The sequence below is a fragment of the Bubalus kerabau genome, chromosome 1 (genome assembly GCF_029407905.1).
Source record: "Bubalus kerabau isolate K-KA32 ecotype Philippines breed swamp buffalo chromosome 1, PCC_UOA_SB_1v2, whole genome shotgun sequence".
Taxonomy (NCBI): Eukaryota; Metazoa; Chordata; class Mammalia; order Artiodactyla; family Bovidae; genus Bubalus; species Bubalus kerabau.
Genome location: NC_073624.1, coordinates 271,656,903 through 271,670,126, shown reverse-complemented (window position 1 = coordinate 271,670,126; position 13,224 = coordinate 271,656,903). Strand labels below are relative to the sequence as shown.

At 40.9% G+C, this 13,224-nt stretch overlaps 1 protein-coding gene across 8 annotated transcripts in view; it reads right to left on the bottom strand.

Moving 5' to 3' along the window:
• The window catches only part of PAM (peptidylglycine alpha-amidating monooxygenase), a 314,671-nt gene that overhangs the window by 37,981 nt on the left and 263,466 nt on the right, over positions 1 to 13,224 (bottom strand). For all 8 annotated transcript variants that reach the window (XM_055565583.1, XM_055565617.1, XM_055565573.1 and 5 more), the window contains one exon: positions 8,372 to 8,501. In XM_055565583.1, the coding sequence (XP_055421558.1) occupies positions 8,372 to 8,501 (130 nt within the window). The remainder of the gene's footprint in view (positions 1 to 8,371; positions 8,502 to 13,224) is intronic.

Here is a 13,224-nt window from a genome sequence, read left to right as displayed (position 1 = left end):
TGTCCTGGCAGGAGACTGGAGACGTCCTGGCAAGAGCCTGGAGACGTCCTGGCAGGAGCCTGGAGCTGCGCTCTCTGGTGGACCTCTGCTACTCTGGGTGCCCAATGTCTACTGCCCCATTTTGTGCCAATGAAACCTGTTTTTCTCTAGTTGACCCAAAATTCTAAGCCTCACTCTCAGTCTACTTGCTTTTTTTTTTTTTTTTTTAATTGAAGGATAATTGTTTTACAGCATTTTGTTGTTTTTCTGTCAAACCCCCACTTGCTTTTGATAATATCAATTCTACTCTCACATTACAGAGATAAAACAAAAAGCTTAGGCTAAGCCAAAGAGTGAATTTCATTCCTTTGCCCACAGTTCAGGATGAAAGAAAAATGTTCTGCTACCTACCTAAAGTCAGGTAGAAGAACACTAAATGACTCAATATAAGGATTTCTTGTTGACCTATCAAGGACACGGATGGTCTCTTCTGGTATTCTGAAGTTGCAAATAGGGAGGAAGATCAATCTGAGCCTAAGAATGGAACTAACCAGGAGAAGATGTGTTGAATAGACCCTGGTGCTATCATCTGAGCTACCATACCCTGAAAGTTTTTATTTATACAAACAATAAATTTCTTCTTTTTCTAAGCTAGTATGCATTGGGTTTTCTCCTTCATTGGCTACAGATGGAATTCCAAGTGACACAACTTTCAAAATCCCTTTCAACTCCGTGTGAAGAGTGACAAATGGTATAATAGAAATACCTTCTAGTGCCTAAAAATAAGGGATAAAACCCATGATTTACTGAAGAGGGTATGGGACATGAGGCCTGCAGAGGAGAACTTCAACTATAGCTGAGATAAATAAAAGGGAGGCCGGGAAGCTAGCCTCTGACCATGGTGGCGATTTTAAGATAGACACCCCAGGAACAAAGGTTACTGAGGCAGGAGCTACCCAGCTCCTGCTGGGAGGCATTTAAACTTTAAAGAGCCCTCGTTGTCAGGCTGCCCTAACATTAGGGCAGACAAGAGGCTCGTTAAAGTTTCATTACACCCTGAAACTTCCTTTCAGCTAGAAGAAGTCTCTTACAGTAGCCATGGGCTTACCCCATGGCTCAGACAGTAAACAACCCTCCTGCAATGCAGGAGACTAGGGTTCAATCCCTGGGTTGGGAAGACCCTCTGGAGAAGGGAAGAGCAACTCATTCTAGTATTCTTGCCTGGAGAATCCCATGAACAGAGGAGCCTGGTGCGCTACAATTCACAAGGTTGCAAAGAGTTGCACATGACTGAGTTATTGCACACATACATAGAGCAGCTATACTGAAGTAAGGGACTGACAAAGAGTAAGACAGAAATCAAATTGAGAAAGGGGATAACAGTTTACTGTTATTATTATTCTTGTTGCCATGCTTATTTAGCATAATTAAGTAGAAGAGTAAGGGCTGATCAAGGCTGTTGGGCAGGAAAGACGAGGAACAGTACTCATAAAGAGAACTGAAGGTGAGAGCCGCACAGTCGTGTCCAACTGTTTGTGACCCCATGGAGTCCATGGAATTCTCCAGGCCAGATCACTGGAGTGGGTAGCCGTTCCCTTCTCCAGGAGATCTTCCCAACCCAGGGATCGAACCCAGGTCTCCCACAGTGCAGGCAGATTCTTTATCAGCTGAGCCACCAGGGAAGCAAATAAAATTGATGTGATATCGAAAAAGCTTTGAGCATGGACTATTAATTAGGGATTATTACTAAATAATAACTCCTCCTTCTGGAGGAGGGAATGGCAAACCACCCCGGTATACTTGCCGTGAGAACCTCATGAACTGTATAAAAGGCCAAAAAGATATGACACCAAAAGATGAGTCCTGCAGGTCTGAGGTGTCCAATATGCTGCTGGGGAAGAGTGGAGGAGAATGAATGAAGCAGCTGGGCCGAAGTGGATATATTGCTCAGTTGTGGATGTGTCTGGTGATGAAAGTAAAATCCTATGCTCCAAAAAACAGGACTGTATAGGAACTGGAATGTTAGGTCCATGAATCAAGGAAAATCAGACATGGTCAAGCAGGAAATGGTAAGAATCAACATAGACATCCTAGGAATCAGTGAACTAAAATGGACAGGAATGGGCGAATTTAATGCAGATGACCACTGATCATCGAAAAAGCAAGAGAGTTTCAGAAAAACATCTACTTCTGCTTTATTGACTATGCCAAAGCCTTTGACTGTGTGGATCACAACAAACTGTGGAAAATTCTTAAAGAAATGGGAATACCAGACCACTTGACCTGCCTCTTGAGAAATCTGTATGCAGATCAGGAAGAAGCAACAGTTAGAACTGGACATGGAACAACAGACTGGTTCCAAATCAAGAAAGGAGTACATCAAGGCTGTATATTGTCCCCCTGCTTATTTAACTTCTATGCAGAGTACATCATGAGAAACGCTGGGCTGGAAGAAACACAAGCTGGAATCAAGATCGCTGGGAGAAATATCAATAACCTCAGATATGCAGATGACACCACCCTTATGGCAGAAAGCGAAGAAGAACTAAAGAGCCTCTTGATGAAGTTGAAAGAAGAGAGTGAAAAAGTTGGCTTAAAACTCAACATTCAGAAAACTAAGATCATGGCATCTTGTCCCATCACTTCATGGCAAATAGATGGGGAAACAGTGGAAACAGTGCAGACTTTATTTTGGGGGGCTCCAAAATCACTGCAGATGGTGACTGCAGCCATGAAATTAAAAGACGCTTACTCCTTGGAAAAAAAGTTATGACCAACCCAGACAGCATATTAAAAAGCAGAGACATTACTTGGCCAACAAAGATCCATCTACTCAAGGCTATCGTTTCTTCAGTAGTCATGTATGGATGTGAGAGGTGGACTATAAAGAAACCTGAGTACCGAAGAATTGATACTTTTGAACTGTGGTGTTGGAGAAGACTCTTGAGAGTCCCTTGGACTGCAAGGAGATCCAACCAGTCTATCCTAAAGGAAATCAGTCCTGAATATTCATTGGAAGGACTGATGCTGAAGCTGAAACTCCAATACTTTGGTCACTTGATGCGAAGAACTGACTCATTTGAAAAGACCCTGATGCTGGGAGGGATTGGGAGCAGGAGGAGAAGGGGACGACAGAGGATGAGATGGTTGGATGGCATCACTGACTCAATGGACATGAGTTTGAATAAACTCTGGGAGCTGGTGATGGACAGGGAGGCCTGGCGTCCTGCAGTCCATGGGGTTGCAAAGAGTTGGACATGACTGAGTGACTGAACTGAACTGAACTGATTATATCTACTACTGTGGGCGAGAATCCCTTACAAGAAATAGAGAAGCCCTCATAATCAACAAAAGTGTCTGAAATATAGTACATGGGTGCACCCTCAAAAATAAAAGAATGATCTCGTTTCATTTTCAAGGCAAACTGTCAACATCACAGTAATCCAAGTCTATGCCCCAATCGCTAATGCTGAAGAAGCTAAAGTTGAGTGGTTCTATGAAGACCTAGAAGACCTTCTAGAACTAATACCCAGGGATTGGAAGGCAAAAGTAGGAAGTTAAGATATACCTAGAGAAACAGGCAAGTTTGGCCTGGGAGTACAAAATGAAGCAGGGCAATGGGTAACTGAATTCTGCCAAGAGAATGCACTAGTCATAGTAAATACTCTTTTTCAACAACGTAAGAGATGACTTTACACATGGACATCACCAAATGACCAATACTGAAATCAAACTGATTGCATTCTCTGTAGCCGAAGACGGAGAAGCTGCATACAGTCAGCAAGAACAAGACCTGGAGCTGACTGTGGCTCAGCTCATCACCTTCTCATAGCAAAATTCAGGCTTGAACTAAAGAAAACTGGGAAAAACACTAGGTCAGCCAGTATGACTTAAATCCCATATGAATTTGCAGTGGAGGTGACAAAGATTCAAGAGACTAGATTTAGATAACAGTGTGCCTGAAGAACTATGGACAGAGGTCCATAGTATTGTACAGGAGGTGGCGAACAAAACCATCCCAAATAAAAGGAAAAACAAGAAGGCAGGGTGGTTATCTGAGGAGGCTTTACAAATAGTGGAAGAACAAAGAGAAGCAAAAAGCAAGGGGGAGAGGGAAAGGTAACCCAATTAAATGCAGAGTTTCAAAGGATATCAAAGGATATCTGTAAGAGACAATAAGGCCTTCTTCAACAAACAGTGTTTAACAAAAGAAGAGTATGTCAAGGCTGTATACGGTTACCCTGCTTGCTTATCTTCTATGCAGAGTGCATCATGTGAAATGCTGGACTGCATGAAGCACAAGCCGGAATCAAGATTGCTGGGAGAAATATCAATAACCTCAGATATGCAGATGACACCACCCTTATGGCAGAAAGCAAAGAAGAACTAAAGAGCCTCTTGATGAAAGTGAAAGAGGAGAGTGAAAAAGTTGGCTTAAAGCTCAACATTCAGAAAATGAAGATCATGGCATCTGGTCCCATCACTTCATGGCAAATAGATGGGGAAACAATGGAAACAGTGATAGACTTTATTTTTTTTGGCTCTAAAATCACTGCAGATGGTGACTGCAGCCATGAAATTAAAAGCTGCTTGCTCCTTGGAAGAAAAGCTATGACCAACCTAGACAGCATATTAAAAAGCAGAGACATTACTTTGCCAACAAAGGTCCATCTAGTCAAGGCTATGGTTTTTCCAGTGGTCATGTATGGATGTGAGAGTTGGACTATAAAGAAAGCTGAGCGCTGAAGAATTGATGCCTTTGAACTGTGGTGTTGGAGAAGACTCTTGAGTGTCCCTTGGACTGCAAGGAGATCCAACTAGTCCATCCTAAAGGAGATGAGTCCTGAATGTTCATTGGAAGGACTGATGCTGAAGTTGAAACTCCAATACTTTGGCCATCTGATGCGAAGAACTGACTCATTTGAAAAGACCCTGATGCTGGGAAGACTAAAGGCAGGAGGAAAAGGGGATGACAGAGGATGAGATGGTTCGATGGCATCACCGACTCAATGGACCTGAATTTGAGTAAGCTCCAGGAGCTGATGACGGACAGGGAGGCCTGGTGTGCTGCAGTCCATGGGGTCACAAAGAGCCGGACATGACTGAGCGACTGGACTGACTGACTGACCTTATGGAACTTACAGTTTTGTGCACATGAGAAGACTCAGGATGGGATTCTGAGGAAAATTAATACGGAATTTCTCATCTTTCTAAACAAACCGTGGTAGGAGTAAGAATGCAATTTCCTCCCCATATTTCAATTTCCATTGTCTCTCACCAGCACGTAAGAAATTCTTCAGGGAAGTGCTGTCTTTTTCTTTGCACAATCTTTGGCTATTCATTGAGTGAGAAGAAAATTACTTTGCCCATTTTATATAATTCACTTGCACATACAGGAAGGATGGTCACGCACAACTGTTCAACCAGCAGGATCAGCACATCCGAATGTATTTACCTACAAAACTACTAGCAGAGTAATCTACTTCTAAATCTCTTTGTGAGTAACAAAGCAGACAGTGTTTAAAGCAGAGATTGGAGTGCCCGAAGAGAATTTCCATGGGTGGCAAAGGCTGCTAGAGGCCAACAGGAAATACAAGAGAGTCAGAAGGAGAGGGATGACAAATATTCTTACACCTGAACGATAAAGACGAAGGAGAAAGAAGAAATACACTTAATGGTATAAATTAGCGCCCTGCTCTGAAGTTTTAATTTTTAAGAAGACCGCTTTGTCAGAGCCATTCATCAGGGTGAACGCACCAGGGCTTTGGCGATGGAACTGGAATCTATTTACCAGGATACTGGCAGCTTATTTAGATGAAAGCATGAAGCCAGAAAAATCAGGTCTTCTGCCGGGACTGCCATATATGTCCCAGAAAATGTACTTATGTGGCTCTTGTTTCAGTCTTGGGTCATTTACCCCAGGCTGGCCTGTACTGATCCCCTTTTTTCCCCTATTAAACTATTCCAGCCTCTGCTGTTTACTTGGAATGAATATCACATTAAAATGGAAAATTGGACTTCGTCCAATTTAGCTTTAGCCAGCTGAGACAGTATCAATGGAAGAAAATGATGCTGTAATTTTCTCGTCTGATAAAATGTGGCTAGAAATCCATGCAGAAAATATAGTAATATTCATTAAAATGAAGAATATGCTACAGTGAATAGTAATAGTTTGCTTTTGAAAGCACTTGTTAAAATATCATTAGATGTTCAATAATGACTAAGATGATGTAACAGAGATGTAGAAATAGGGATGTTGAGCTTGCTGGCTTTGAACTCTGAAGTGATGTCTTTCTTAGATTCCATTAGCAAGTGTGACAACTGCAAAGGATAATTAAACAGCATCAAAGCCATCAGTCTACTCTCACACGCTGACTGCATGTCGTCTATCAGTCTACTCTCACACGCTGACTGCATGTCGTCTATCAGTCTACTCTCACACGCTGACTGCATGTCGTCTATCAGTCTACTCTCACACGCTGACTGCATGTCGTCTATCAGTCTACTCTCACACGCTGACTGCATGTCGTCTGTCAGTCTACTCTCACACGCTGACTGCATGTCGTCTATCAGTCTACTCTCACACGCTGACTGCATGTCGTCTATCAGTCTACTCTCACACGCTGACTGCATGTCGTCTATCAGTCTACTCTCACACGCTGACTGCATGTCGTCTATCAGTCTACTCTCACACGCTGACTGCATGTCGTCTATCAGTCTACTCTCACACGCTGACTGCATGTCGTCTGTCAGTCTACTCTCACACGCTGACTGCATGTCGTCTGTCAGTCTACTCTCACACGCTGACTGCATGTCGTCTATCAGTCTACTCTCACACGCTGACTGCATGTCGTCTTCAGCTGCACCAAGAAAACTACGTGCATGTGTATGTGACAGTGCAGGTTTAGCCTGAGTTTCATCAGCATCTCTGAAAACGGAGGGAAAAAACAGCTGAACTGTGTGTGTGGATCCTCAGTTTTCCAAATGCAACCCTTTAGCTGTACATTTGAAAGAATAAGAAGATTCATTACACTTAACTCACAAGATATTTAAAAATCCGCCTTTATATGAAAATTTGTGATAAGACAGATGAACAAATGGATATTCAATACTTAGGAGAGATACAGTGATAAACTTTGGAGCCAGCTTTGAAAAATACAATCCCGTAAATGTGTTCACAATCCTCTAAAAGGAAGCGAGTAGGACAAAGTGGGTAAGTGGGCCAACCCGGAGTCAGACGGACAGCAACTGAAGCCCGACTCTGCTGGCCTAACCGTGAGACGTGGGGCAAAACACTTATCTTCTCTGGATTTCTTCACCTGTGAAGAAGATACTAACCGTGCCTAATTGCTGGGAGGTAATTCACGCAAACATTTAGAACAGTCACAGAGGCACAGCAAACAACTCAACAAATGTTAGACATTTTTAAAACCAAAAATCCCTATAAGAAGATACTGGAAGACAGAATAAAAGGTTGGAAAGAGAAACCCCAAGGGAAAAGTCGGAGCATGCATCTCGGTGTTATTCTTATTAAGTCTCCAGTGCTCACGAAAAGAGCACATTTGTGTAACAGAAATGATCTACAGGAACACATGAGGGCAAGGTCCTAACTATTTCTATACATATGGTGGCCACGCGGCTCCAACCACAGAATCCCCCAGGAGGCACTGTTATCACTGCCACCGAGCGGCCTCAGGGAAAGCGAGAGTCCAGTGGCCTCAAGACGGTTCAATACCCAGCACAGGGAGATAAGGAAGTGCTTTACTGCAGTCAACCAGTAACTTTTCTGAGTTGATCATTTACCATGATGCACTTCTTCTGAAAGTCTTGAAATGCCTCAGCCACGTACTGTCCTAATTTCTTTAAAATTTCTGTCCTTAGGAGTGTGGAGGTGGCTTCAAGGAGATGAGAGCAAAATGCTAAGTAGGCAGAAAGTGAAAGTGAAGTTGCTCAGTCATCTTTGACTCTTTGCAACCCCATGGTCTGTAGCCTACCAGGCCCCACTGTCCATGGGATTTTCCAGGCAAGAGTACTGGAGTGGGTTGCCATTTCCTTCTCCAGGGGATCTTCCCAACCCAGAGATCGAACCCAGGTCTCCTGCACTGCAGACAGACGCTTTACCATCTGAGCCACAGGGAAGTAGGCAGAATCACAGACTTCTTGCCCTCCTTCCATAAACTAGCTTGTGAAACTATCTTAATCGTTTTCAAATGCACAAGACCTCCTCTTTCCTGTGTATCACAATCATATATTAAAAGAATACGCTGTGTTCACAAACATTATGTTCAAAAAGAACCTTCATAGTACTCTCACCATTATTCTTAGTTTAATGGAAAGCGACGCATGCTGTTTTTAATTTCATTTACTTCTTGAAGGAAAAATGATTACTTACTTTCCATCCCAGACGTGGTCACCTCGGTGGAAAATCACGAGATTATTCTGAGGGTCCAGAGCCACCCCAGAAACCTGGCCTGGTAGCAAGTATACTCCAGGCCAATCCAGTGCCTCTTCTACATGGAAATCTAAAAGAGAAACCCATACATTTAGTGTAAAAAAGAAAGTCAGTATAACTCCACGAAGATTCACAATGATTGTAAGAAGTTCATGCAGTAATGTCACTAGATGCAAAAAACAAACAAACAAACAAACAAAAACAAGCGTGCTCTACGTAACATATACCACATGCACATGCCAAAGCGTAGCCTCCTGGGCTATGAATAAATAAGTGACTGTGAACCTGTGTGGGGACTAAATGCTCTTTTCCTGTTGATAAGATGCCTTATAAAACCAGCTTATCCTTCAGTTATTAAGGAGCAAATTGGAGACTACCTTCTTCAAGATTTGTACTTTTAACTAGTATCTTTGGAAAATATAGTAATATGGATAATATTTTAACGCAAAGCCTTTAAATGAATAGCATTCTTGGGCAATAAGCCTCTGTGTGTGTGTCTCTGTGTGTGTGCGCAGCTGTCTCTCTCTCTCTCTCATCTAACTTCTGTGTAAACTGTGGGTGTTCAATATATATTAGACCCTATAAGAAACCATCATTGATAATCCCCTGTACAGGAACTATGTAAGATACCAGTTTCATTTCGCCCAGCCTCAGTGTTCCTATAACAATGGGAATGGAGAGATACTTTTTCACGGTTTATATTTCACTGTTTCCTAACATGAGAAAGGAAAAAATAACAGACACTCTATGACTGAATGATTTACCAATTACTCTCACTTCTGTTCAGAATGCATTTATACTTAAGAGAATACCTAAGTTCAATTGTGCTAATCCCTTTTATAAAAATGCTCATGAGTAAAGAGGTATGAGGTACAGAGGAGCTCTACTAACAGGATAGAAAGTTAAGAAGATACTATGAAATCCTCTGTATCAACGGCAACATTTCCTTCTCTCTGAAATGCTTCAGGAGAGATGCTGAGAAGTAAAAAAGCAATTGGAGTCCCTTTCTCCTGCTCGTACACTGGAGGATGTGGCAACATGCAGTGATTCTCAAAGATGAATATTCAAGATTGGAGGAAGAAAGGGACACCCAGGGCTCGTATAATCAGCTTCTGAAAACTTGAGAGGATGCCAGTGTGAGAATGAACACTTTTAAAGTCATTCTCTTAACTACAGAAAAAGGAAACGGTACCTTTCCACTCCAAATGTTCTTACCTTTGTAGGTTTAATTTTTTTAAAATAAAAATTAACAAAATATATCACAATCAATACGATGACTAGAACAGTTTTGCCTATAACCTTTGCTGATACATCTTCAACAAATAACCCCTAAGGGTACTGTCTATGTACAGTATTATGCTAGGTTCTGGGAACACAAATACAGCATGGTTTGGAGCCTGGAGGGACTCATAGGATAAAATGAGGGAAAAAAAACAAACAGAAAGCAAATACTTATGACACAGTGTGGTGCAGGAACACAGGAAAGGGCCCATCATCTTCTCTGAGGCTTGGCTGGGAGAGGGTAGGCCACCTCATGCGAAGAGTTGACTCAATGGAAAAGACTCTGATGCTGGGAGGGATTGGGGGCAGGAGGAGAAGGGGACGCCAGAGGATGAGATGGCTGGATGGCATCACTGACTCGATGGACGTGAGTCTGAGTGAACTCAGGGAGTTGGTGAGGGACAGGGAAGCCTGGCGTGCTGCGATTCATGGGGTGGCAAAGAGTCGGACACGACTGAGCGACTGATCTGATCTGATCTGATCTTTTATCTGTGTACATAGGACTAACAGAATTAGACAAAAAAATTTGAGGAAAAAATATAATGTCAAACCTAGGCTATGACTTAACTTTACTGTAACAAGGCTCTTTATATTTAATCTTAAGGAGAAGATCCTACAGAAATCAGTAGATTTCAACAAGAACAAAATAAAATTGTTGCTTTTTCTACACAAGTAGATTTGCATTTCGTGATGAAAAGATGCCTTATTTTGGTCAGGGATTGTTATTCATCAAAAGTGCCAACAATAACTATAATTAACTAAGACTAAAAGAAATATTTATACTTAAGTGAGAAAGAAAACAAGAATTATTTAGTGGGAGTGAAGTGAGTAAGAGAGTTAAGACATAACCAGGGGCTCAGAAGTATTAGCGGACTTCCTTTTCTTTTAAAAATTTAACTGCAAGTGAATCTTCACCTTAGTCAAATTGTTTTGATATTGATTGAGAAAGTATGACCAAAGGCATTCTACACCTAGAGTTATTACAACTGTAGATAAGATGATGGGAAGGTTGGAAAAAAAAAACAGCCTATCTATTATTTTATTGTGAGACAGAGTAATAAAGTAATTAAAAACCAAGACTGAGCAAATCTGCCTGCGTTTGAATGCTGGTTGACTGAACTGTGGCATTTTGGATACATGGCATGTATCCTTTCTATGCTTCTATAAATGGGTTTCTTCATCTAGAAATGATTTTATCATAGATTTTTGTTTTCATTATTCTCCTCTCCTCCAGAGGTGAAAATTCAGCCTGCTGCTGCTAAGTCGCTTCAGCCGTGTGTGACTTTGTGCGACCCATAGACGGCAGCCCACCAGGCTTCCTGTCCCTGGGATTCTCCAGGCAAGAACACTGGAGTGGGTTGCCATTTCCTTCTCCAATGCATGAAAGTGAAAAGTGAAAGTGAAGTCGCTCAGTCGTGTCCGACTCTAGCAACCCCATGGACTGCAGCCTACCAGGCTCCTCCATCCATGGGATTTTTTAGGCAAAAGTATTGGAGTGGGGTGCCATTGCCTTCTCTGGAAAATTCAGCCTAGTGAATGTTTTATTTCACCCTGGGAATTCTATAAGACTTGAACCTAGAGCCAGCATGACAGAAATATATTAAAAGTATGGCTTCTGAGTCAAGAAAAAATTGTCCATAGAAATTAAGTAAAATTTAAATGCACCATAACAATATTTAAAGACTGCACATTCTCTCATCTTGTGGGAGGTATCACACAAATGCAGATGTATTTGCTGATGTCCAAAGGTGTACAGCATATGTCAAATCAGGTTTCCATATGCTAGCAAATAGTAGTCTGGTTAAATTCAACAGGGAAGAGAATAGCTATTGGTAGTTTAAAATTTATTTTTCAAAGAGTCTAGTTTCCAGAAGGCAACCAGAAAAGAGACTGTGATTTTCTTTGTCCTCTATGAATGCTGTCTTAATACAGACATCAAACTAATGGTAGAAACCAAAGTGTACTAAGAGTAAAAAGGAGTGTATCTGCTTCCCAACTTACTGGGTTGCACACTGCCACACTGTACATCATACATTATAGAAAAACATCAAGGCAGATCAATGTACGTGACCAGTAATTTGAAGAGCCACAAATTCTCATTATGATTGCACACTGCTAAGTTATATTTTGTTAATCAACTTAGAGTGTCGACTTTTGCAGCTTTCCTACATATTGTAAGAAAATTCTCTCATGGATGCTGCTTAGGCTAAAATAATTAATATTCAGTTCTACTACTTTGGTGTTTAAATTTTTGAAATCTTACTCCAACATGACACTAATGATAGCAACTATAATCATAATTATTAACACAGTATACCATTTACTAAGTGTTTTCTTCAATTAAAGTCAGATATTACATTGTTATAGTAAAAAGTGAAAGAAAATTGAAAAGATTTTTAGAAAGAGCTTATCTAAATGTGGGCTTTGCTATTTTGCATTTAATTTTATAAAAATTTGGAATCAGAGTAGCAAGTAACACTAAAATAAATCATTTCGGAAAGGAAATACATGCACATTTTCTTCCTGTAACTAGAGTTTGTATTGTATGCTTCTCTAAGTCATTGCTTTATTTCAGTGACATTCACCCACACACTTAGAATGAAAGGAAACTTCCTGAACCGGGTCTTGAAGAAACATTTTTATTCTGGGCACTCCCATTTTTACCACCTTGAAAGGAATGTGGAGACTTGGCCAGTAACTGTATTTTGAGTGTTTTAAGTATTTCTTTCTTAGAAAAACTTAGTAGGTCTTAGGAATATAATTCCTTAAGTCAAATTATGACTTTCACACTGACACTTAGGATGTCTATAAATGATCATGGTATTATTTCAAACTGAAGAGTAACGAAGGCAAGTCATAGACAACTAGAAACTAAATTTTTGGTGGCGGGCACACTGTAGGGTATATAGAGATAGAAATATACAGAGATAGAAATATACAGAGATAGAAATATAAGGCTGCACACATGAAACATATAATGTTATAAACCAATGTCACCTCAATAAAAAAAAATTCAGAAAAGATAAGTCATGGAATAAAGCATGCTGGAACTCTAACATTTCAAACTTGAACAGAATTGTATTCTCACCAAAGAAGCCCTTTTATATTTATGCATTGTTCAGGTTACAATTTACTGTACTTAATACAGAGGTTCAGACAGACAATCCAGTCTGTCTATAAAATAGATAAGGGCATCATAAACTGCCGATTCCTAGACACTGTGCTCAGAGATATCAACTCATTTGTTCTTCAGTAGGATTCAGAATTCTAGATTTTTCATAACCATCCTAGGTGATTCTGATGCAAGGGGAGGTTCAGGGGCCACCTCTTTGGAAACAGTTTTATTAGGTAAATTTAGAAGGAGTTAGAGCAGGGCTGACCCTATTTAAATATGAAGAGGTTAAAAATCTGGGTTCCAGTTAACACCTCATAGAGACTATTAGGCCAGTCCTAATGGACAGTGCTTGAAACCTGTGTGTGAGAAAACGGCACTGCATGCTAATTTGTTTTTC